Source organism: Anopheles bellator, chromosome 2, assembly GCF_943735745.2.
Source record: "Anopheles bellator chromosome 2, idAnoBellAS_SP24_06.2, whole genome shotgun sequence".
NCBI classification, from domain to species: domain Eukaryota; kingdom Metazoa; phylum Arthropoda; class Insecta; order Diptera; family Culicidae; genus Anopheles; species Anopheles bellator.
In genome coordinates this window covers 72288639-72315003 of record NC_071286.1, presented here as the reverse complement: position 1 = coordinate 72315003, position 26365 = coordinate 72288639, and the positions used below count along the sequence as shown (strand labels likewise).

General features: G+C 49.6%; 2 protein-coding genes across 2 annotated transcripts; one reads left to right on the top strand and one right to left on the bottom strand.

Moving 5' to 3' along the window:
- Positions 1 to 37: 37 nt before the first annotated feature.
- LOC131208326 (uncharacterized) lies at positions 38 to 6435 on the bottom strand. The gene is made up of 7 exons (XM_058201030.1): positions 6362 to 6435; positions 2449 to 6218; positions 1984 to 2372; positions 929 to 1920; positions 662 to 859; positions 452 to 595; positions 38 to 377 (listed from the first exon to the last, which is right to left on the bottom strand). Exons 1-7 carry the CDS (start codon positions 6422 to 6424, stop codon positions 198 to 200), a joined length of 5736 nt encoding a protein of 1911 aa, XP_058057013.1. The 5' UTR covers positions 6425 to 6435; the 3' UTR covers positions 38 to 197.
- An 11980-nt stretch (positions 6436 to 18415) lies between these two features.
- LOC131208358 (repressor of RNA polymerase III transcription MAF1 homolog) lies at positions 18416 to 26339 on the top strand. Its single transcript, XM_058201085.1, has 3 exons — positions 18416 to 20596; positions 21816 to 22093; positions 23255 to 26339. Exons 1-3 carry the CDS (start codon positions 20252 to 20254, stop codon positions 23316 to 23318), a joined length of 687 nt encoding a protein of 228 aa, XP_058057068.1. The 5' UTR covers positions 18416 to 20251; the 3' UTR covers positions 23319 to 26339.
- Positions 26340 to 26365: the final 26 nt, after the last annotated feature.

The window sequence follows — 26365 nt, the reverse complement described above, 5'->3', positions numbered from 1 at the left end:
ACATCGATTCTTCACACGATACGCAAAATTTTTGGCATAAACTTCCTACTTCCGTTACACAACGAACAGTACACAATCAATATCTCTGGAAGGCGATGCCGTAGATTAGGTCCTAGGTATGTTTTGGCAGGCTCGAAGTGAATGTGTGGATCTCGTCGAACGCAACCAACACTGTCTTCGTCTCGTTCTTTCGATCATCAATGGCAGTAATTACACTTTGGATGGCACTTGATTCCATTTACGCCGCAACGGCAACCGCCACTAGTGTCGCCCTTGCCGGCCAGTCCCCAGCGTGGTCCACGCGTTACCCAGCAAATCTCCGTTTTGCACATGGTGCACTTGAGCCAGTCGCAACCCCATTTCTTCATCACTATCACCTGCGCAGGCGGAACAAAAAGAAGGCATTAACAACTCCCCGCCGTGTGCCTGGTCCTCGAGGACGCCCGGGTACCTGACAGGTTGGACAGTTCAGTGCATCTCCCTTCTCGACCATCTCCTGCAGCATCGCTTTGGTGCGTCTTGCTTCTAAGTTAGTATCACAGTCACTGTTCATTCGGTCCTGGTACTGCTTGCAATCGAGTCCATCGTGTATGACCTGTGCGAAGAGGCGTCGAAGCCGTTTTAAGAAGCCGCACGCAACGGTTCGATTAGCTTTGCTTACCCGACACGTTAAACAGTTGACGATCGTGCAAACTGGACACTTGAACTGGTTTACGTTGTCTTCGAAGATGCACCAACCGCGACAGTTGGGCGTTCGGCAGTGAAACGTGTTGTCGATCGTGCTTTCCGCCTGCTGGATCGATTTGGCCAGATGCGCCTCGTACAGTTCCTTGCTGACCAGCGCTTTGATTTCCCGTTGCTGCCGAGTAAAATTGAGCCATTCAGTAACGTTCAAAATTTCCTTTCCCAACTTCCTACACAGCGGTACCTGTATGACACTCTCACAGCTGTAAACGGTATCACTGTACGGGCAGCGTATTTCCGCATCCTCGCCGTACTGGATGGTGCTGATCAGGCACTGCTTGCAGAACGAATGCAGACAATCCCGCAGCACGATGCCCTCGTACGGCTGGAACGCACCGAAGCAGATCGGACACTCGAACGGTTCAATATTCGCAATCAGATCGGCATTGTCGAGGTTCACCAGTTCCGTGTAGTGGTTGGGCGTCACTTCCGTACCGTCCTCTGGCAGTGCGAGCCCATTGCGGCCGAAACGCACCACGGCGGACGTCCGCTGGTCTCCCAAGGCCGTGGCCGTGTGACTCTGCTTCAGTAGCACCGCCCGCACGATCGGACTGGCCGTGGTGATGATCGGTCGTTCCGGTTTACTGAGTCCGCTCGAGTTTGGATTAAAGTTGTCCACCCCACGGTACTGGCTGCGCGTAATGTTCGGGCTGCGGTTCGACGTGAAAGCCGTCATTACGATTCTGCTCTGCTCCGGCACCTGGATGTGCACCGGGCGCACGAGATCACCGGGCGTGCTGGTGCTGCGAGGCTTCGGAACTGGTGGGGGGCTAGGTAGCGCACCTTGCGCGGACACCGCTTTACTTTCGTCCAGCATAATGTTGAAAATCTCCGACGACTTACGGTTCGCTGAGATTCGATTAAGATCGTTGCGCGTTTCCGGCGGAGGATTTCGCAGCTGAACCGTCGTCGTCGTCGTCGTTTGGAGTCGACCGGGGCCCAGTGGTGGTTGTTCGTCCAGAAAACGTTTCAAATCTTCCGGCGTGACTGTGATGGAGGGTTGCACTCTGCTTGCGGATGGTCGGGCCCCGGAACAGGCGGCGCAACCGGGCCGATGGGGTTCGTTGATCAGTGTACACAACGGGCACACCCATCCTTCTTGACGGGCTGGTTCCTCTAGAATCGGTTCTGGTTTCGGTTTACCCCTGGGAGCAGCCACCGGTAACGCGACGGCACCTATGAAGCCAGACATGAACGTTAAAGATCTCTCCGCGTGTGCAGTGCCTTTCGGACGCTTACCCAGAACCATATCATCATTCTGCGTATCGGAATGCTCTCCGTCGGATGACTCGGAAGACACGGACAGTAACTTCGCTTCGGCTCTGCTGAAAGTTTGCTGCGGCAATGTTTGTCGATCGGCGATCGCTTGTCCACCGCTTGGCACCGGTGGCGGTTTTACCAGGTAGACGTGGAGAGTCGTCTGATCGTTCATCGGAATCCCGTAATCAAACAGAGTTTTGGTATCCTCCTCAAGCGGACGGTCGTCCCAGCGCCAACGCTGCACCGCCACTGGCAGCTGGTAGTCGTTGCATAGCTTCTGCTTCAGCTGCCCCAAGGTACCGCAGGCGGCCATTTTCATGCGCAGCGGTCCCTTGTGAGACATCTTGTCATCGATGTAGACGTTCAGACTGCAACGAATAACCGGGAAGGGGGGTTCCCAATCAGGGGCCGTTACATGTGCTCGCCTTACGTGCTAGGGCTTACCTAATATCAGTCAGACTGCCGTTGGAACCGTTTGAGCCTGGCCGTTCCGCCGCTACGCCCTGTGGACTCTGGCGAGTGACGGAAAGTGAGACCTTCATCTTTGCCAAATCCATCGCCAGCTCGGCCGCTCGATCGTGGGCACCGTCACTAATGGCCTGCTCTAGGTTGCGGAGCAGCTTGTTCAGTGCCAGCGTGCCCGTACGGCCCATGTTACTGCCCGGGTACTGGAGAGCCAGGGTACTGCGGAACCGTTCGACACCCTGTTGCGATCGCAACTGATCCGATATCTGTCGGACGCGTTCGTCGTGCTGCTGTTGCTTCTCGAGCAGTGACCTCCGGTGGCGATCCTGTAACCGCGGGGACAGCGGAATCGCACTCTCGCCCACTCGCTGGTGCGTGGCCCGTGTGTACTGCTGCTCATCCATCGGCTCGTAGTGAATTCCCTGAATGTCGTTCGTAAGAACCAACGAAGGTCCACCAGCGGTCGACGGTTGACTAAGTTCGGCCACCGTTTCCGGAATAGTCCCAAACGGAGCAGGACCTGCTCGCTGGTCCTGGGCGTGGTTCATGATCTTACCCTCAGCGTGCTCCACTGGCTCCAGGGCCGGTCTCGGGAATGATGTTTTCCGGATTGCCCCGGTGTTGGGAGACAACCCCGGTGCCAGTTCCCTTGCCGCCATGGGTTCCTTCTTCGTCCCCGGGGCCTCGATAGGGCCCGGAGTGGCCGGTGATTTGCGTGCCAATAGAGGACTTTCGCCCTTACGCCGCGGCAGTGGGCTCAGACTCTTCGTGCTGATCGGTATTCCGGAGGTCAGTCCATTCTTGCGCTGCACCAAAGGAGAGTCTCGTTTAATGGTGCTGGTGCTGGTGCTGCTGTTGGTGGTGGTGCTGCCACCGGCGCTACTGTTGGCCGCTACCGGTGGCTTTTGAACCACGGGATACTTCTCCGCCAGAGCCTTCGCGTTCATCGCGCGGATCATCTCCCGTAGACGTTCTTTTTCCTTTTCGAGATCTTCCTGGTCTTGCTGCTCCTTCGGTTTGCTGAGCTCAGATTTGCCAGTGCTGACACGTTCCGTGTCCGCTGCCACTTCAAACCGCGCTATTCGGGCACTGCGTATCTCTTCGATGTTAATCCGTTGATCGCTCACGGTCACTGCACCGTCCTCCGTTGGTTCGGGTGAAGCCAGCGGGGCGATGCTTCCCGCGTCCCGTTCCATCGGTTTACTCTCCTTAAGCTTCTGATCGTCGAACTTGTTGCTGCTGCCAGCGCCATTCTGATAGCCTGCGGGGATGACGTTAAAACTACGGATCGATGTGCCCGCCGTCGCCGTGTCGCCCTGTCCACCGACACGGCTCATCAAACTCTTGACGCCCATCTTTGGCGAGGCCAGCAGTTTCGTTTGGCCAAAGGACGTCTTTCTATGTGGCGGTGGCACAATGGTCGCAGCTCGATCATCTCCACCGGCGGCCACACCGACCAGCAGCGTACCGTTCGTCGCCGGCCCTGGCGATGGTTTTGGCATAAAGTACTTCAGCACCTGCTCCGTCTTCTTGTCCCATGCGTCCCCACCCGTCGTGGCCTCACCGCTAAGCTGGGGCTTCGTGCGGTGCGCATCGGGAATCGGACGCTTCAGGGGATGGTTCGGGTGTAGCGGTGGTTCTTCGAGGATGCTTAGCTTACTGTCGTACGGTTTAATCCGCTCGCAGGCCTCACAAATGATGCGCCAGTTCGGGTTCTCCAGTGTACAGTACGGGCACATCCACAGCCCCAGCAGGTTCTTGTCGCTTCCCGATTTCGAGAGCTCGTTCTTCGCGCCACCAGCTTGGGGCGCCCCGGTCGGTAAAGGCGAAGATTTCTGCGTGTCCTTCGCCGTGTTGCTCACCGGAACTGAGGCAACCGTTGTGTCCACCGTCGCCACTACCTTCTGTGGTTCCACCACACCAAAGTAGTCCCGCCGCGCCACGAACGTACTGCTGACCGTTACCTTGCCCACGGTTGGCACGATCGTCGCCTCAAACTTGGATATCAGTTCCTTGGTCGACTGCGGCTTCTCGGTGGCCCCGGCTCCACTCCGGTAGCTTTCGTTGTGTATAATCTCGGCCGCTTCCCGGTCCAGCTCGCTGATGCTCGGAATGCCGATGGCGGATCGGCGCTTTTCCGCGTCCCGCTCCCGTCGCTTCGTGTCGTCCGACTTTTCGGTGATTCGAGCAAACAGATTAAACTTTCCTCCGGCCAGCGAAGACGAAGGCGAACCTCCTCCGCCGCCGCCGGTCGGCCCTTCGAGCCCGGTGGCGAGCCCCAGCGAGTTCCGGCAGTAGCCAACCTCCGGCAGGTCGTCCCCACACTCCTTCGAGTGTTTCCGCTTGTCGATCGTTTTCAGAATGATGTCACGCTTGAAGGGCAGCGAACTTTCCTGCTGCCGCATGCCCGAGATGGGACGCTTGTACCACGGCCTCGGTGAGATCGGTGAAGTGGGTGCGGCAGCCGTCGTTGGCGCCGACGCCGGCCCCCGGGAGCTGGCGATCGCTTCCGCGTAAAGGTAGTCATGGATCGGCGAACGGGCCCCGTTCGTGCGGCTGCTGAACTGTTCCTCCATCTTCATCACATCGTCGCACGCATCCCGGCGTGGCGCCGGCGGCACCGCCTGAACCCGCCGGATATTGTCGATCAACTGTTGCTTCTGCTCCTCCGTCAGTCCGCCGGGTGGCGCACGCTCCTCGGAGATGTTGGGCAGTGGCGAAAGTGGTCGTACGAACGGCATGATGATGGGCTCCGGGCCGCCAAGCGGTGCCCGGGCTGCTGAAAGCGGTCGTCCTTCGATGATCGCCTTGATCTCCCGATCCTCCAGCAGGCTCGTGCTCGACGATGCTTCGTTGAGCAACGGTGGTGCCGGTGCGGGACGTTTTTTACGCGACAGTGTCGATCCGGGGGACAGCGTACCGCTACCGCAGGAGTCCAGAGTCAGTGGTGGCGGTGGGGGTGCTTTCCTCTTTCCCTTCACGTGCACGTACGCACCCGCCCGGCGATCCTTCGAGCTGTCACTGACCGTACGCCGGTGGTGTCGCCGGAAGTTGGGATCAGCGGCTTGCAGCTCGTCCGGTGCGTCCCTCCGTTCACCGGCCGTCGGTGCCCCGACCTTGCTGCCCCCGGTCGGCAGACTAAGGTCCGCGTAAACCGTCCGCTGATTGGTGGGCGTAAGCGTGGCGTCCCGCTGATCGTTGGCGGGACTCCCGCGCAAACTGCCAAAGAGGCGATACTTTTTGCGCAGGGTCAGCTCGTACTTTCGATCGAGCTCTCGGGCACAGTCGCGCTGCCAGCAGCGTCGCTTGTAGCTGTCTGTGTACGGTCCCGGTTGGATCGTGCGTGGCTCCTTGGCGCGAGCACCGTCCACCACCGCTTCGTAGCAGTTCGGTGGCACAAACGCGAATCCGTTCGTGGCGGTACTGAGAACACTGTCGCAGCTGGAGCTTTTCGAAAGGTTGTTACAGTCGATCACTGGCCCGGGGCTGGGCGAAGAACTGTGCGTCCCATTGCTCGTTACCGACGCCTCGCGGCTCACTTGGCTTACAGCGACGCGCCTGTCAAGCAGTTCCGGTGTGACTTCGGACCCGCTGGTGCTACGAGCGAGCGCCCGTGACTCATCGCGACGGAACCAGCGGAAGAACGACTGAAAGCCGCCACTTGCAGAGGACGTGGATGATGCTGCTGGCGTTGACGGGCCACGACGGCCGCCCGGGGCTGACGAACGGGAATCGGGAACATTTTTGGACTAAAAATAAAATGCCGCAATGGCGCATTTCAGTGCGTTAAAGATAGATCGGGTCACCGAGTGACGAGCCGGAGGGAGCACATTATGGAACGATCTGTATCGGTCCCTCCTCGGGGAAGACCTCTTCTCGGGGTCACTTTTACCTGCAAAGATTTCTTCTTTCCACCGGCTGCTTTGGATGCACCGCCATTAGATGGATTGGTCATATTACACGCGAATCCGCTGGCCCAGGCAGGAGTCCCTCTCGGACCGCGAATCAGGGCGGTGCATTATTCTATTAAGCTCGCCGAGCCCATATCCACCGAAGGGAGGTTCCCGTCCACTTGAGACTTGCGCGAGATGAGATCGTGATTGAGCGGCGTCCGAGGCGTCCGGCGATACGGCGTCAATGGTGCTGCAGGGAGGGAAAGATAAGCAGAGATTGGCTGAGTGATGCTCACTATGGTTGGCCACACCACAAATCATCCGCCCCCCCGCTCCGTCTGCCCGTGTGGGCATCCTAAGAAGGATTGTACGGGGCAAACTGACTAATAATTTAACCTTCATTACCCTTTGACGCACTGAACTCACATTCGCACCCCCAACTCAGGGCGCGCTGCATGGAATGTTAGGCAAAACCGACGGGGTCTGGCCTTTGTTTGGCTGCCAAAGTCCCTGTGGCAGCGTTTTTTGCATTCCACAACCACCACGCGGGCCAGATTTATGGCCAGAGAGTTTTCCATCGCCGCGGCTGCGAGATCAAGATCGCATCACATCCTGAATCATCACGACGCCAGTCCAGTCACGGGTGCAGGGGAAAACGGGGCGAACTCAAAGAAGACCGGGTAGAGACGGCACAAAAAAGTGTCACATGCCGGCGGCCCGGCGGATGGCGTATCCGTCGTGGGATCCCTTCCCTAGCTCGCCACTAAGCACGTGATGCGCTACCGCCTTAGGCCATCAACAGACAAGCCGGCTACCCTGCAATCCGATCCGAGGACGACACCAGTAACGGATGCAGTGACAGTGTTTAATTATAAATACGGATCCCACACGCGGATATCCCTTCGGGTGGTGTGGTTTCGCTGCTTCAAGTTCCAGTTGTTCTGCCGCTTGCCCAGCGGCCCCGAAAGGTTTCAGTTTGACGCGAAATTTCGAAGAACTTACTTCGGCCCAAAATCCCTAACCTACCAAATGGGAATTAGTGGCCCGAAACGCCACGAAACTTGGACTATGATTTATTTATCCAACCAAAGAAGGTGTTAGGTGAACGATATTTCCCTCTCATGGCCACGGGGATAAACAAACACGGGCCGGGTAATTGCGCGAATCTTCTTAACGCGAAGCGCATGACCCGTCGCAAACCCTAGCGGTGGACCTTGGCATAAACATCGGCCACCTCCTCCTCGAACGTATAGTTGAGGCCATTAAGATGATCAGCACGCCAGGTCGCCGGAGTCTGGCGGTTTCTGGACTGCACCGAGAAGCAATGAGCACGATCGGTGGCTGGCCCGCCTGTGTGTCAATGGATTTACTCTAACCCGTGTCTAGCGTTATTTCGGGACTGTGACGGGGAAGCCAAATTGTTGGTTTAAAATAGACTGAATGGAATGTCTCAATTGCTTGAGCTGAGCTTAGGCTAAGAGGGCCCCAAGCTATCGGGCCAGAAGATGTAAACTGTTTTCCATCGCCTACAGCTGAATGGCAAGTATGTTGTACTTCTCCGTGTGGCGCTTCCGCGAGGCAACAGATTCCATTACTTGTTTCGTGACCATCGCTGTTGCTTGTTAGCGCCAATGCACCATGCCCACCGGGAACTCTATTAATCTGTCCAACTACGGTGCCCTTCAATTATTCGACACTGCCTGAAGGTAGGATGTGTAATTAGAGGCTATTTTCTTCAACCGAGATGGGACCTCCAGCGAAGGAGGAACGTTTTGCTTGGCTTCCTGCAGCTCATTATTAGCGTCCGCTTTTCTAACGCCCCGTGCCGTCGTTGACGACGCCGTAAAATGTAACAAGTTAAGTGGAGCTAGATTTCTATGCTCCCGAGCGGACACAAAAACGAGTGGAAACGTCGGAAACGCCCGGCCACGGAAGTTCACAGTACCCCGTGCTGACAGAATCATCGTTTTTCTTGAATGTCTCGGATCTGAGATTCCGGTCCGTGTCGTGTAGCCAGTGTAACTCATCGAGGCAATTAAATCCAACCATATTCACGGCGCGTAGTAAATACACCGCCACTGAAAGGATGGTGCAGTCGAATCAAATCAGAATTAGATGTTGACGATTGGGTTCAAATTTATGTTCGACATAACTGGAGCAGGGCTTAACGTCGTTTTCGATTGCCACATGCCTGGTAGCCCTCCGTAGAAAGCATATAAAATTCCCTCTTAAATTTATCATAACTCATAACAGCAGAACACAGAATTAGACTATAAAAGTAATCGCCACAAAAGAAGCACGTAACAAACCATTCCTCTCATGGTTGCTTAGATCATTACGAGCGCTCGCGAACCAGTGCACTATGGGGAATTTGTATTGGGCAGGCGGACATAAATGGTTTTTGGAAGAATCTACAGACTTTTTTTTAACTTACAAACTCACGATACAAGCTTTAAAGCAGTCAATAAAAGTTTTATCAAGAGGTAAGTTCAAAAGTTCAGCATCAAAAGTGAAGAGCGATTTTTATCACCCTGCCAATCATTCTTCAGAATCTACACATCCCGGAAAGCAAAACCCTCGCATTGGTCACAGTTTGCTTCTCTAATTTAAGGAAATTTTGATGTATGAGTATGAATCGGAAGAAGACTTAAAAATGCTTTTCCCCCATAGTGCCATGGCTGCTGCGTTTGCCTTCATGCCAGACGTCTTACTGTGCAGTCTGGCCTCCATTTTCATCACGGCAAATCTGTCACATCCTGCGATGTGGTGCGAAAGAGGTTAACAGCCTGCAGAGTAAACAAATTTCCTCCTTTCTGGCCCAACCCATGCGGCTCCGCGTTCAGCTCCGCTAAGACGATCAACCAATTACTCAAATGCGAGCGTGACAGGCCACCGTTTCCGCTCAATATTAATATAATTTGATGTCATCGCGCCGCGGCAGCTGTTCCGTCGGCTTCTGGCGCTGCGCTCCAGGAAAATGCAAGCTCTCGTGAGTCTGCACGTGCCGTGGCGGGGAAGTTTGCAACATCGGGAGCGCGAGTGGGTTGCCGCGACAGGCACTACACAAAATTACCATCCGGAACACGGCGTCGGCGAAAGTCTCGATCCGCGCCACTCATACGGGCGCCGAGCTGCGCCGGTTGAGCTGCATATTTAAAAATAATCTCTCAACAGCAAGCAGACCGGGGCGCCTGCCTTGATGATTACGCGCGGTTTGGCCACGGCAAGCAAGGATTCACTTCGTTCGTTTCAGGACGGTCGGCCTATCTTGCTTTCCAAGAGAAAAATACAGCGGCGACAGTGCCTTTGAAGAACATCACACTTTTACAATAACCTCTTCTTCAACTTGTCACAATGACTAACGTGCCCATTTATCACCCGAAACTTGGCGCATCGCGCAAACTGTGCCCGATCGTGACCGCCGAGAAGTTCACGACTTTGAGTCCTTCCACCATGATCGAGTTGACTCACAGATCGAGGGATTAACACCTCGTTACTACGTTTTGAGCCGTCTCAAGCACATCAATCCGAAGGGATAAGCCGACCAGAAGAACAGTATGACAAGATTGCAAATGAAGTGCGGTGCGCGTTCCGCGATCGGAGAGAGTGTCCATGACCCGGAAGTGTGTTTTGCGCCGACGGACACTTTGACATGTTCCCGACATTTGTCGCTCTCTATGTTCCCGGCGTAAAACATTTCCAATGGGAACGAGAATGGGGGGACATTTAACACTTCGTTTGACGCACGTTGCCCATCAAATTCACCACCAACAGACCTTCACTAGAGGGGTACACGAACCTTTCTTCTTGCCAGGAGGCGCTATCCACAATCCGCACTTTAATTCACGTATTTTAATTGACAGGAAGCATTTTTTTCTCCTTCTGTCGACGCCTCCGCCACCCTTTTGGGCAGTTTTCGAAAAAGGTTTTCCACTCGTCAAATAGACACTTAGCCGTAAGGATGCCGAGCACTGGTCACTGGGATGGTCTGGGAAGTTTGTGGAAAATTTTGTTCACAAAAATGGGCACGTTTTCTTACAATCTTAGCACCAGGAGCACATCCGAATGCCTACTTCGTTCACAGTTCATTTTCATGCACACGCGAAAGCCCATTTTTTAAAGTAATCGAAAAGCAGTTTCGAAATCAGTTTCATCCGCTTTCCAGCAGAACGCATTACCACCGAACGACGGATAGGAAAGTTTTCGTCTTTCGCAACCCGCGAAAAATGCCACCGACGCACGCACGCACGCTTGCACGAATTCCGCTGCTGAGCCCGTTTTAGAAGACCCCCGGGGTCTGGCCAAAACCCGTACCGTCTCGACGGTGCGGTCGATTGCTACTACTGGCGGCGGCATCGCAAATATCGTGCACCGCTTTTGAGTGAGTCCCTTCGATCGTCGTCGTGTCGTGTCGCCCGCTTGGAGAGAGCGAGGAAAAATTATAAATACCACACGGCCGCGGCCACAAGTCTTGTGGCCACACCCGGCCGTCAAAAAAAAGGAAAACGGAACGCCAAGAAACGCGGACGCGAAGACGATGAATGACGAAAACAAGAAAAGGCCCCAAAACATGGCCTCGCGTGGGGCCCGCGCGGTGATCTTGGGGCCGGGCACCGATTCCATCTGTGCGCGCCAATCGTTGGTAAATGCTTGGATGTGTCGCCTATGTTGTGCCTTTTTGGCAGGTCTTATTTCGTTGCTTCGCCGGTTGTGTTTTTATGTTTTCCCAAAAACGTGAGCTCGCGAAAGTGAAAGAGCTGGAAAATGGGCGCCGAAGTTCTAACCGCGTCCAAGATCCTATAAAATTGGCAGCGGAGAGATGGTGAACATGCATATTAGCCGCCGTCGGATAAATTTTTCATCCCACTTTCAATGTACCTCATCCATCACGCGCGGGGTCAGTTGCTTGGAACTGTTCGGCCACGGGGGAAAACGTAAAAATGTTTGAACAATTTACTGAATCCGTGTAAAACGCTTCCAAACAGCTGTTTTTTTTTTTGGATTTCAGAGTACAAACCAGATGTAACCTGATTCTCCAAAGTGTTGCTCACTTCCATTCTTTCCAGGCTTCGTCATCGAATGATGCGCCAATCGCCTGAACTGCACACGATCCGATTTAAACTAAATATTTGCATATATTATGTGACGGCCTGGGTACAACGCTCTTCAGCGTGAGAAGCGACCTCTGCACTGCAGGCGTCGTTGGCTTTTGCAAATTGACCATCATTAATAACAATAATGGTAATAGTTTCATAACTTTCAAACAGACCACGCCAAAGGCAGCTTCATTTTGTCCACTCCAACAGGCCAGCTCGTGAGATGGCGTTCCCGTGTGTTAAAACGTGTGTAGGTGGAGGTAACTGATGAGATCGTCTGCCGTCTCTGGGAACACGGAACGAGCTGACGACGGCATTAGTCGCACGTTGTCGCAATAAGGAAGAGATATTTGATGTGTACAGTCCCGCTTTCCGCCTGGTAGAAGTATTTCGAAATATTTGCCACTATCGGTCCTCAAGCCGTCACTTCTTGCCTGCCGGTCCTGCCGGTTACTTCTTACGAAGATTGCCGCGCGAGATTACCTTTCCAAGCGAGCGCACCGGGTGACCGTGCCAGTCGGTACGTGATGTTTCCCACAACCGTCCACCGCCAGAGTCGGTGATCACACCCAACAGGGATCGTGAATAATCGTGAATTCCGGTTAATCAAGAGGACGGCAGGACAAAAATAGCACACTCAACTCCATCACCACGCGGTGAAATGGGGCGTTCCGATGGGCGGTTGGTTGTAGAGCTGCCGGCTTTGGTTAATTAGGTGCGAACTTTTAACAATACTTTATACTTTATAATACGCGGTGTAAAGGTGTGGAAAAATCGGTACCACATTAATTGTGAAAGACCATGTGTCGCCACAAACAGCATCGATCAATTCCACCTTGCCCAATGTTGCTGGTTCTGTTTCAAACGCGAATGATTAATTGCTTCAATTAATCCGTCTATCGTTAAACTGCCATTCTCTTTTTTTAGTGACCATGTTTTGGAAAGGCGATTAGTTCGAGTTTCATTGGGAAGCCGCACTGTTGCGGAGAGGAGTTTAAAACGAAATGACACAACTTTCCGGAATCATTCTACGCGATCGATAGTGTGTACATTCGGTTAAAAATAAACGCCATTCGACAACCACTTTTCGCCCCCCACCGTTGCGAATGCCACGGGAATCTCGGGGATCCCTCGGCCGGCCATGTTCGAACATTTGTGCGTCCCAAGAAACCGTTCTCAAAATGACCACATGGGCGGAATTCGACGGATCCGGACACACCATTCGTGTTCGTTCGTCTGTGAAAAAGCGTGATGTTTGTGTTATTCTCTTTCGCCTCTATACAAGAAGTGATCGCGAACTACGAGATCGGACGATGGCGGTGTCATATTTGTCTGCCCGCGATTAATTGCTCGCGTTCGGCGATTGTATTGAACCCACCAGCATCCGTTACGCGCAAGTGTTGCGCACAATTGAAATTACTCAATTGCAGGCACTCATCTACCAGCCTCAGCAGCCGAAGTCGATCGGTGTCAAATGATTTCAATTCGCCTTCGGTAACTGGTCGTTTTTTTTTACGGCAACCATAACGTTCCGCACATCCAACCGCACGAGCAAAAAACCACAGTCAAAGACCACTTGTGAGGAGGAGGAATCGTCGCGGTCACCGCGCGATGAAACGTGTATTAGCTACGCAAGTTGCACACCGCACCACATTTTCACTTGACCAGACTGTAGACTAAATCATCGGCCCGGTTTCTGTCACAGTCTCTTTAACAGCTTCACAGTACACCGGTTGTTAAATTACGCTCCAAGTGACTTTACGTAAACTTGCCAAAGTTAAAAATATCAATAAACGGGAAAACTTCCATGCCACAATTCCAGGGAACACTGCAAAAAGCGCACCTACCATCCGAGCTCACCGGACGATTGAATGTAAAATACTAACCCACACGGGCTGCTCGGCTACTGTTTCACCCACGGCCGCGAGGACAAGCGATCCACGATCGTCGGATGCTGTAGAAAGATTGTAGCGCCTACCGCGAACATTTGGTCGCGATTACGATCGGCTGGGTTTTCAGCTCGTTGCCGCACAGTGGGGAATTTGTATGGGAAAGGCGGACATATTTATTTTTAGGAAGAATCTATGGACTGTTTTCAACGTTTTTGTTTTCTTTGCATGTGTGTTGATTAAATTCAACTTTCTATGTGCAATACACGCGTTCAAGCATATTAAATAAACTTTTTTCGTTGTTTTAAGGTTTTTAAACGCCTTAAGTATGCAATCTGCATTACACCAAAAAATGTTAAAGTACTATCGAAGAAGCTATCTGCTAAGCTCTGCTACAAATCGAATGCCTTGTGAATTTAGAAAAGGTTATAAAGTGATCAGGGAGTTTTACCCACTCACAGAAAGCAGAATACAACAAGAGAGAAGGCAGAAAGAAAAAGCTACAGCAAAATGAACTCAAATGACCGTCCGAGTTCTCGATTCGAGTTTCATAATAGTCAATCGCAATATCGCCATTAATGTGTTCCTCCATGATTGAAAATTCTTTTACTTTATCCGGAAAACTAAGTTTACGGTTTTTTCGCTGCCTATAACCCAATGACATAGAACTAATTTTAGGGTCAGTGCTATGTATTGCCCGAATAAATGTGTCTTTTAAATTATTTTCTCTGGATGACTTTCTTGCATGGTTTGCCCTATCTTGTCTAAAACATTTATGCCGCGCTTCCAAAGCAGACAACCTAGTGGTACAGGGGATATTGCTGCCGCCCCCGATATCAACTACGATATTGCTGCCCATGCGCAGATCGCCTCGGCCACCAACGGCAGCAGCAGACTGCTTACTGATTTGCTGCTGCCGTTGTCGTCATTTCACCAAGTGAAAATGGTCGAGGAAGCGGCATCTGATAATTATAACGTTTATTAGACAGGATTTATCAACTACATTCGTAGTAAATCGTGGAATGCAAAGCAGAAGTCAGGGGAGCAATTGGTGAAAAGATTTATTGATTTTTGAGTAGAGCCTAAATTATTATCTGAAAGCGTGTGGGAGCAGCACAGAGATGGAAAAGACCTCAAGTGGTCATTCTATCCAAAGACATTACAATTAATTTATGATGCAATCATTAGTTTAGATCCCGACCACGTTACACATACACATTCCAACAGTTCCTTATAAAAATGAAAAAGATGGTAACGTTTCCAAAATATAATTTTAAAAAAACATTGAAGATGAACCGTTCGTTATTTATTTATCATTCACGTATACTTAATAATATTACTTGCTACTCAGCAAACGATTCAGCCAGCGGATGAAAAGATGTCTGTCCGGGCATCCAAACTATAGAAAGCTTACAAATTATATCCTCCAACTTGTAGTATTGTTCTTTCTGCAATTTCTTTTTGTTGCAAGTGGCAAACACGTCCAAGCCTATCGTTTCACTGAAAGGATTTTGTGTTAGCGTTAGTTGTTCCTCCAAAGGGCGGCCGTAAACCATAAACGGCTTTATTGTAGCCTTAACAAATTTGACCACTACCCCACGCCTTAAAGTGCCCGAGCGTTTTGCAAGAAACCAGCCATCCGCATCTTTTGTTCTATTGTTTAGGTAAAAGCTTTTCCTTACGTGAACACCTCTTCTCGTCAAATATGGGAAAATTGTGGTATTGCAATTGTGGCGTCGCCGTACTCTTTCGCGAAAAAGCAAAGCTATTCCAGCCTGATGGGTCGGGGAATGAGGTTTGGTAATATCGACTGTCGACAGCACCCCCATATCATGCTCAAACGCATAACTGGATTGGCCTTTTAAAGGGCCAAACCTTTCAATTTCATCTGCTAGATGATTTAACAAATGGACTTTAGGAACAATATTGCCGAATAATGTTACATGTTTTTGTATGTATGCATCTATACATTTTCGGGCAATCTGTCTATAACTAGTGAATCTGTCATTGTTGTATATTGCAACAGCTTGATGCAGATAACTAAGGGCCTCGTATAGCTTCGGTTGCCGGACTTTTTGGAACAGCACGATGGCCACCACGTCAAACAAATATCCCCACATATCTGGGGTCCATGAAACACTGTCGTCTGGAAGGTTCCGTGCCTTGCCGCATCTTTCGCGTGGGAATGTCACTCTCAATAGCACGTGTCTCATTAATGAAACAAACGTAGGATGCATTGGCGCAACTTCATCATTTTGACAGCCGTGCACGAAAGAAAAAAACAATAATTTGAATACCCCGACGTGTAACAAATGCCTGTTGTCTCCAACTACAACATCCTTTACGATGTCCACCGGGTACAATGTCAAAGGAGTTGCGCGAATCCGATGCTTCATTCGCCCGTTATCATAATCTCCATTCACAAATTCTGCGTGTGTCCGTGGGGGGTATGTGCCTATGAAGGATGTAGCAGTATTTACTGAGCGCCTTCCTACAATGGTACATTGCGGACAGCCGGCCGCCGATATTGCTGCTACTGTTCCTGTAATTGTAATAATTTAATTATTGATTTATAAATAACACCAATCGTTCAGCCGAAAGGTAAACAACTACCTTTCACGTAAGCGCGTGCTACGCAATCCGCTGTTATAACCGCTCGCGCTGCGATCATCACGGATGTATCCTCGCAAACGACCAATTGGCGTGGTTCTTCTCGCCTGCCAATTATCGCCTGTGCTTCGCGGCACAAAGAGCCGAGAAATTCGTCCACTGGCGGCCTGCCTTCGCCGGTAAATACCGTTATAACGAAAGGATCGCCCAGTTTCGATCCTTCGTTTAGTCGTCCCAGAGTAACCCAGGATGTTAATTTGGGTTTTCTGAGCTGGTACAATGGCCCTTCATCAAAGAAAATGTCCAATTGCACGTTGCTAGAGGATACACCTTCTAAGTTTTCTAGAATAGCGGCTTCTGTAGTGATAATGTAAATTTCAATAATTATAATAATAATTTTGTAGTAATTATTATTATTACAGGCGAACTCACTTAAACCGCGATACCACTGGGTTCCAAGCACCTTGCCATCTTCATCCTTGACCTCTTCTTCGACGATCTTCCACCCTGTGAAATGTTTCGAAGACCCCTGCAGCGCGACTCGTGCATCCGGGGACATACCGGGGAAATATTTGCTCAAGTTGGCACATAACTGCTGTAACATTTCTGTCCCGTGTTTTGGATACTGTTGTGTTACGCTTCCAATCATGCTTATTATGTTCTACCACTGATCCGTTGCTTCTTGTGACTGTGATCCAGTGTCTGCGACGCTGATATCTGAGTCGCTGTCTGAGTTCTCATCGATTGCACATTCCGAGTCGTTGTCGCTGTTATCATCTGGTTCGCTCGTCATATCATCAAGCTCGAGCGGCGGGTATTCCGGGACGACGGATTCATCATCATATCGGCGCCGTTCGCACGGACCTGCTTCGCAGTCTGGGTCTGTGCGATTCTCAGCGTCGTCTGGTTTCGAGGAAAGCAGGAACGACGGGCATTCCGTTTCCGACTCGCTGTCGCTAGCGATCGACGTAGCTTCAAGAGCTTCCTTTCGCTGCTTTTGGGACACCAGGCGCGTCGACCGTCGCATGCTTCCTTCCATTTTAGATTCCATTTCTGCAGCAGCAGCAATGAAACCTTTGTGCGTTAGATTATGCTTGCGTTGCGCGTTAAGAACGTGCAAAACGTTGTCTTGCACGCTGCCACTTACCTAAATGAAGAGATAGAAGAACGGATGATGATTTTTAAACGATATTTTCACGATATTTCACGACGTTTGCAACAAAATACGATGGATTAACAGGAATTGGTTTGATACGAACTGAAGAAGCGGCGCCAATTTTCATTTGACAGTTCCCCTTTGACAGCAAGAATGAACGCTCGGTGGTTGGTGAGTTTCAAATCAATTCAGTTCAACGTTGTAACGTGTTTGTTTGTAAAAGAAATTCTTTGATCATATTTTGTCTAGTGTATAGACCTGCTAGTGTAAATAAAAACAGCGAACAAATTACACATTAACGCTAATGTTGTTGAAAGCAGACCGTAATGCTTTATATTGTCTTTGGTTGAATGCGCAGTGTTAGAATACACCTTCGCACGAGGAAAACGACAGCATAAAAACATTCATCTCCACCTCGGAAGTTTAGTTGCTGGCAAGCCGCCGGGACTGGAGCCAATGGGGATGGCGATCCGAGAAATTCCATGTACCCCTTTCCTCCGTTCCTAGTTCCAAACGCCTGACCAACGAACAGATACCCCAGCATGAGCCAATACTTTATGTACCTTAGCAGGTACTTTAAACCAACTATAAAGCCCTAAAAGTTTTTTGTATGTATCTTTACAATACGTGTCTAATGTTGCGGTATTAACTACTTTCTGACAGCTAATGGATATTCCTAAGCCTGTCTATTAAATCTTTAATTAAGAACAGTACTCGCACGCTCAGGATCTGAAAATATTCGACGACAAATCTTTCCAGAAGTGCTTTTTATGATACCTGCCTAAGGTTGGTAAGGCAATGCAAAACGTAAACTTTTAATTATTATAAAATTCATACAAATATATAAAATTAAATATATAATTCATATAAAAGAAGGATTCATCACCTTTCGACTGATGTATAATATTGGTATATTACCGTTGCAAAACTGTGCTAACGATCGCGTTAAAGTAGATGATAAAAGTTGGATTCAGAGAGCCATTGAACTTGACTCCAAGCGTCTCTCTTTCGGTAGTCGTTCACGAAACAGGAATCAAACAATGTTTTAATGTATAAATAATTGCCTGTACATTTTCTCATACAACTTGTGAAACCGTTTGTTTGAATCGACGTTTCTCGATGGGAGGCAACCACTGGGCACGCTTCTCGGTGGGACGGAACCAATGACCACGCACGCTCACATAAACAAGCAACCACTGGGCAGGCTCGCTCAAGCGCTTGTGTATTTTCTCGCCATCGTCCGATTTCTCAAAGCAAAAATAGACGCGATTCGTATCGTCGTGTGCCGAGAATAATTTGTGAATTGCGACCTGACAAAAGTTTGCCCGATAACTCGCCATTGTGTACTGCGTTGGAAACGAATAAAGTGAACGAATTTCGGAGGGCGATTTGGTGCCATAGCAACCGGAGCAGCGAAAATTGAGCAAAAGCAGCCAGCCCGTCGCCCCCACGGTGACCAAATCGAGCAGTGAAAATGATGGATAAATATAAGCCCATTTTAGACCGTGTTTAGCCTGGTGGAGTCGTCCAGTGTGAGTCGTGCCGAACCCAAGATAGATGTGTCCGGCGTACATGGTGATGTTTTAAGTTCCACTCCACAACGGCAGCGACGAGAAAAACTGTCCATCCTTCGCTGTGAAACCCGTGCGTTCCGGTTAATGTATGCTCGCGACCAGAGTGCTTATGTGTAGCGCGTCTCCCTGGCAATCAAAGTCGGCTTGCCCTGAACGGCTCGCCTTGGAGTGGAGCGAGTTTGTGGAACCGCGAAATCGTTACTCGTAGAAAAGTGTCCACTTGTGCATCGATAAAACGACGTTCCGAAAAGAACAAGAAGCGCCTCCCGCCCAGCACAGATGCGCTTTTAGCGGCTGCGGAAACTCGAACTAGTTTGCGTGTGCATGTGGTTGTGTGCCCTTGTTTGTATACTTCGTACGTGATTTAATAGCCAGTCACAGGATCTGGCGCGGTCTGCTCCGTGAAAAGAATTCCTTGAAGGTCAGTACAAGGATTCCAGCCTAAAGCGTATCTTGAGAAAGTGTATGAAATCGTTTAAACGCTCTCGAACATAATCGATAAGCCGAGTTGCTTGTAAACAAGGTTGCTGCGAATGGTTGCGTTGAGGAAACAAAGAAAGCGGTGAACCGAAGACTGTAAGAAGCGGAATAAGGGGTCTCCGTGTGTACGAACGGTACACAGCCCGTAAAGTGCGTGAAGAAGAAGAGTCAGAGACTGTCAGAGTGTGCGTACTCAGTGCAGGTGTATTTGTGTGAAGTGGCGTTGTGACGCAAACCCGAAATACAGCGATTTATTACCGACGGCCGCGCTTCTATCAGCCGAGTTTTGTGTTGTTTTCGTTGACCACGGCAAAGAGCGACGGACAGAACTTTCCCGGACACCGTTTGTTGTCTCCGTGTGCGTTTATTGACCCGGTAACAAACCTGAAACATATCCCCACCATCCCCCTTCGGTCGAGTGAGTGGAATACGAAACAGGAACGCAGCATTGACCGCAGCTAGCTGGCGGTAAACCGGCAAGGAAGGAAACTGCGTATTTATCTGTACTTAAATGTGCCCGCAAGCAGTAGCCTTTACCTTTACCAGCAAACGCATCAGCAGTAGCGGCAGCAGCATCAGTAGCATCAGCAGCGGCAACAACCACATTTGCCGCCGCCATCAGGTTGCGAGCACGAAGATACTAAAGAAGAGACTCTGCATACACCCAACCACCATGTTCAGAATCGCCTTGAAGATCAGTAACGGACTGCTAAGAGAGAGATCACCCAAGATGGTCAAGTACTCGGGCCCCACGAACCGCAGCTGCTTTACGGTGAACCCGTTGCTGCACTAAGGTGCTGGAGTGCGTGGCCATAAACTATTTCTTGTTTCGTTCCACCACTCGCTGTTGAGCATACAGAGTTCGAGGCAAACTCTGCTAGTACATAAGTAACTATACGAAGGCATCGTTTAACATTGGTTGGGTTAAAAGAAACAACAAGCTACGACAACAAGCGCATAGCATCATCAAAGAAGGCGCGCGTGTGCGTTTCTATCGATCGAAAAGATATTGTTCCCAATTGAGAGGCCACACAGCAGGCCACGGCCAAGTTTTTCACGAACCCATCCCCACAAATCATCAACTATGAAGCTCCTAGAGAGTACCCGCTTTGAGGCGGTCAACAATGCGCTGCACATCCAGACCGGCGACAGCACGATCTACGGCCGGATCGAGTCGTACTCGTGTAAGATGGCCGGCAACGACAAGGCGCTGTACAAGCGGTTCACATCGGAGCAGGCCCCGACCGATTTGCAGGCCCTGTCGCCTCCGCAAACCCTTCAGGATCTGTCCCCGCAGATCCTTCGCAGCAGCCTGTCCGGCGACGAAGGCGTCACACTGTGCGACACTATTTCGCGCAAGACGCTCTTCTATCTGATCGCGACGCTGAATGCCGCTTTCGAGCCGGACTACGATTTTAGCGATGCGAAGGTAAGAGAGACAAGCCAACCCGGTTGTTACTGGTTTTGAGCGTTCAAATCCCTTCTAAGTTTCACTGATTATACAATACAATAAGAAAAGCAAATGTTGACGTACGTAAAATAATCGATAACTTCGCCATTAGTATGTTCTGGCAATTTACCCCCCATCATTGGCGGTCCGTTTGTCGTATGATATTGTTTGACCTTGGGCGTGCCTTCGATTCGCTCGTAAACCCTTGAACCCTTGAACAACGAAACCGTGTGCGCCAAAAATATGTTTCCCCTTGAACGCTGCCAGTGAGCAATTGAGACAGAGAGAGAGAGAGAGCGCCGTTACGCTTTTTTCACATTTCAGCTTTGTTCCTAAATTAGAAACATCAAAATGCGCTTGCGAAGCATCTACAGAGTCTTATGCTGCTAGCGGTTTATTGGTAAACAGTTTCCAATGGCCGTGTAGCAGCGGTGCGCGGCACACCGAGATGAGACCGTATTAAAATAACTGTTTACCGTGCGTTCCGCTTGGTGACTCTGCACCGGTTTACTTTGTTCTGTTTTTGCAGCCCGCGGGGCAAAATAAATACAGATTTAAGTAAAACGATTCACACGCAAAGCAAAAGAGATTGCTTTGATGGTCTAATGGTGACAAGGAAACCATATGAAGCGATCTATTTTAACAAAAATGCGTCATTCTGCGCCATCGCGCAATCGATCCAATAAAAACAACGTTTTGCTACCGATAATTATTTAAAACATCACATCTTCGTTCGTTAACTATTGTTTGTGCCTTCGATCAGTGTAGTATGATTATAATTTGATCAATCACGAACCTTCTTAGGAGCAGAGGGTTTAGAATCGAAAGTTACTCCAACTTCATTCCTTTAGGGATGAAATGGATTGTATTTATTAAAATTACTTTATAGCTAACTTAATAAGGTCGTTTTTGTCGGGCGCTAACTCGGCTGCCCCCGTTGATAGGACAGTCGGTAACGATCGTCATTGTCACGCCGCTGGTCATGGGTTGGATTTCCAGACGGGGGTTGACGCGTGTTCAATAATATCGCCCATAAAAATATAATGTTACAAAAAGCAACCGAGATGAGGATTATCGCTGGTGCAGACCAAGATCGCGCAGCGGTTGAAGCTGGATATAAGAAGAAGAATGAACGATGCAAAGAGTCGATGCTAATAATCTATTCCCATGTTGGCTGTTTGTTTTTTTCCCGTTTCAGAGTCACGAGTTCAGCAAGGAACCGTCCCTCCAGTGGGTGCTGAACTCGATCGAGGGCAACCTTGCGCCGGTGGCTGGCGAGCAGTACAGCAAGATCCGCCACGCCCTGTGGACAACGATCGAGGACGAAATTTCACTGAAGGATTGTGACATCTATAGCTACAATCCGGATCTGAACTCGGACCCATTCGGCGAACCTGGCTGCCTGTGGTCGTTCAATTATTTTTTCTACAACAAAAAGCTGAAGCGCATCGTTTTCTTCACGTGCCGTGCCATTAAGTAAGTGTGCCTCGAAGTGTTTTTCTCTGCTTTTTACTGGCTGGGTAACATCTTCCCTTCATTTTGTTGTGTTCCCATTTTTGATTTCGAAAACAAAACATCAACTGCTTCGCGAACAGCGGTATCTTTCCTTTATGGTGGCCCCCGGTGAGCCCGGGAATTAATGAGCGTCACAGAAACAAACTCGCGTTTAAATTGTGATACCGCGAAATCAAGTATACCACAAAGGAGTGCTATTTGAAAGTTTAAACGGAGAAACTCGAACCAACGGTGCACGATGCGAACGCCACCATTTTTTTTGGCTCCCCCCAATTCGTTTGGCGCACCATTTCATTGATGATGTGCTCGCCATTTCATTCCCGTCCTCCCAGTAACAATAAAACGCAGTCCGCTCGCAGCTTTGTTTCATAAAAAAAACGCAAGTTACTTTCTAAGCCGCTGTTTTCTCTCCAATGTTTGGCCCGTACTCGGTTTTGGCGCAAAAATTAATTACAGCTCACTCGGACTAGTCGCGTGAAAGAGAGCGTTTGGGGAACTAGAAAAATAAATTATCGGTAGCCTGAAGTATACATAATTAGTAACGGTTGTCCGAACTGCACTACTTATTATTATCTCTGTATTTTATCAGCCCAAGTTTCGATGATCTCGATCCAACACGATAATGTTGTTTCAGTGACTCGATGGTGGCCATTTTTAGAACCTCTGCATTCGACCAACAGATAACAAAATATGGTAAAATCATGCTGTTTATCAGACTTTGTGGTCAGTGACCGCTTTCAGTTCACCACCAAAGATAACACACGTAGATTGCGTGATACCGAATCCGTTACCCAACTTGTGGCATACATGTCTTATGAGACGCTACCCATTACTAATTCTTTCATTTGCCTTGCCTTGCCGGAGTTGCTTCACGCGCTCATATTTTGCGCTTCTTGAGACATGCTATTCAACCTCGTCAAGGCCATGCACACGGTGCATGCGAAACAATCGTTGCAGAGATCGTCCTCCTCAAGAGTAGTTGTACAAGACCCAGGGTTCATTATTATACCTTCCATCGGGGTAGTTACACCTCTCGTTAAATTTCGATGGAAGTAATGCAGCTGAATACCAAAATATAACCGGTCCCGGTACGATTAATTAATGTATTGTTTCTGTTCGCAGCTCGGTGTACGCGGACTCTGGATTCACGAGCGACTTTGCTATGGAAGATGAAGAGTGCTACTAAAGGATGACAACAGTTCCGTAAAGCAACGTTATCTTTCTTAGGAACGGCCACGGAATGACGCCGGAATCCCGAATCCAGCAGGACGATAACATGATAATAAGATTGGCGCTGGAGATCCGAATGGCCGTTCCTCTGTTGGATGCGGACTCACTTTCGGACGATCGAAAATCGACATACGCACATTAGACCGTTTATCATTATTATTTTTTTTTCAATTACTTCACAATCGTACAGAACAACCGCGCTCGTTCGCGATTTCATAATCAGACTAATTACGTTGGTATGTTCTTTGCACTTTTTGTGTTCTTTTAGTAAGGCTAAGGGGTTTGTTTTCACCCTGAACAAAAGACAACAGTGAGAAGCGCGATCGGTTTGGGTCGGCTTTTCGGTCTTTTGACGACAGACAGAGACATGCGTTTGTCTTTGGTGTGCTTATTTTTTCTTCATTTCATATTACACATTCATTGATACGTTTAACTATTTATCTTAATCCATTAAACACACGAATTGGAACGAATCCATAAAGAGAGCAGATTGACGAACAATATTTCTTCGATCGAAGAATCAGATGAAATGCTAGCTGTGAAGCTGTGAAGCTTGTGAAGCTTGTGCGTTAGCAAACATTGTGCCGTGCCCGCACCACATCACGAGGGCAGCACAACGCTACGCGCGTAAAGTACCGTAAAACCCAGGAAACCAACCAAGAATAAGACACCGCACCGTTACGTGAGGGCAGGTGAGAGCTGCGGCGTGAGAACTGGCGTAACGGTGAGTGCGCGATGCTGGCAATGCGTAGCCAACTGGAGAGCTTGGAAGAGTCTCGTAGTCTTATTAAGTAGAGTAGAAACAATGGTGAAGATGACGGTAAATCGCACGCAAATGATGGTTAATAGGTGCTGAGAGAAGAGTTAGCTGATATATCGAGAATGGCACGCCTGCCAAAAAGGCCAGACAATTCGATGTCTATACAAGTGCAGTCGATCGCGGGATATCATATGATAGTGGAAGCAATCACACAGCTAACACACAGAGACATAGCTGCAGGGGTAACAGGCAAAAAAAGCCGGTTAACAAATAGTAAAGCTTCGGCTTCAACTTAATCCGCTTAGTACGTTAGAGAACAGGCTCTTCCAAGACTACGAACGGGCGGTGGCTTTCGATCAAAAGCGATGGCCCCCAAACGTCACCGTGGTCCCAGTTGGTGAAATTGCCCCTGTTTCTGTTTGTCAGCGATGCGCGCCGTTTTTGACCCATCAACTCGTGGGCACTGTGCCAGCACGCACACGGCGACCACATTATGAGGAGCGACGCATAATATCAACTGTTAACTGGTTGTGCGCCTCGCTGACAAGCAGCGGACAGTGACCTGGTACACTGAGAGAGATAGGGCGGTTCCCGGAACATTTCCGGGGCGGTTATCCACGCAGCAAGCCAAACTTCATTCTGGTTTGACCGGTAGTCCACTCCAAGCGCCGCGCACCATGATCTACTAGCGCCGCCCAAAAACGTGGCAACCGATCGCGACTATAACCGCCCACCACCCTGCGGTCCTGTGTCCGGTGGTGGGACCGCACGTGAGAACTATTTCACTGACTGTACCCCCGTTTTGTGATATTAGGCATGTAAGTTTTATCTTTGAAGCGGCGTCCAATTCTCAAACGATCCGCGTAACGATTCATCCGCAAACTCGATCCCATGGCCAGTTGACCGTGTTATACCTTTGCTATTTCAATTCATTTAAGAAGCATACATCTAACATGAACCCCCCTCTTTCTGAGTGCATCAAACCCGTAGTCCTTCTGTAGTGGCGCAACTTTGCTTCACTTGAAGGAACTGAAAACGTTGAAGTCTTTCCGAAACGATCGGACGCGTTTTGGTGGTGTCTCGTGCGTGTTTAACCCATTTCCTGCATGCTTGCTGGAGGCAATTGAGTTGCAAACATAACGAGGTGTGACAACAGGGGGCCCGGCGGTTCTTCCTCCGAAACGCCGCGGTCGGTCGCTTGCCCAATCTTATCTTTAACAACAACGTGATGAGCAAAAATCGTCGTGATCTTCATTAAATGCTAAAGTACAAATTACACGAAATGTGATAAGTAGCTTTAGAAAACAACATACACACGCATACGCGCCGTCGTAGGGTGATATACGGACAGCAACACACCTCCTTAGGACTTGGCACGCTAGGGGACGGATAACGATCGTACGATCTTCTTGCTATGCTCGCGTGTTAAGAGAGATTCTCATGATCTCACGATGGAAACAAGAATCACAACAACCCAGCAGAGGATGCTGTGGGTTAGCATGGAGAACGCTGTGCCCTGTTTCGAGACACTTGCCGGGTACGTAATCACGAATGGGACACCTTTGTATTTGTAAACAAAGTTGGGAAGACGAACAAAGTCAACCAGGAAATGGGGCACCCCGATGAAGCGTCTAAAAGATTCGCTAGGTCCGATCGGGTGTCAACGATTCAAGAACGCTTCTCGCCCTGTCAATGACACCACCGCGCATACTTTGATCTGATCGCACGAGAGACACCCTTCTGAATTGATTTGGCATGTTGATTCTCTTTAATTCTGTGCTCTGGAAACGGCATTAGCAACGCAACACTTAACAAATGGGCAATCGCGGTGAATCGTTCAAAACAAATTAAATAGCATAGCCAGCACAGAAGCAAGTGCAGTAGTGGTTAAACAAGCGTAATACTTGAATGTATTTATCACGCGCATGAAACGTGATCAAATTATTAAACCTTCAGCAATTAATCTTTGAACAGTTCGTTTAGCAGCACGAGCGAGGGGTGGGCACTTTGAATGCCGCCCATCGAGTAAAAAAATGTCAGATCGCACCAGCCCCTTAAAATATGGGGCGGTTAAGCTTGGCAAACAAACACGTGTTGCATTACATTATCACTATTTTAAATTCTAGAAAATGTGAAATGAACTCTAACTTTTAAGGGGCTTTAAGGGGAAGTAAAAGTAAAACGAATGAAAATGTAAAAAAAACAATAAAAAGTAAGATCACCTAATCGGCGTCACGGCTGCA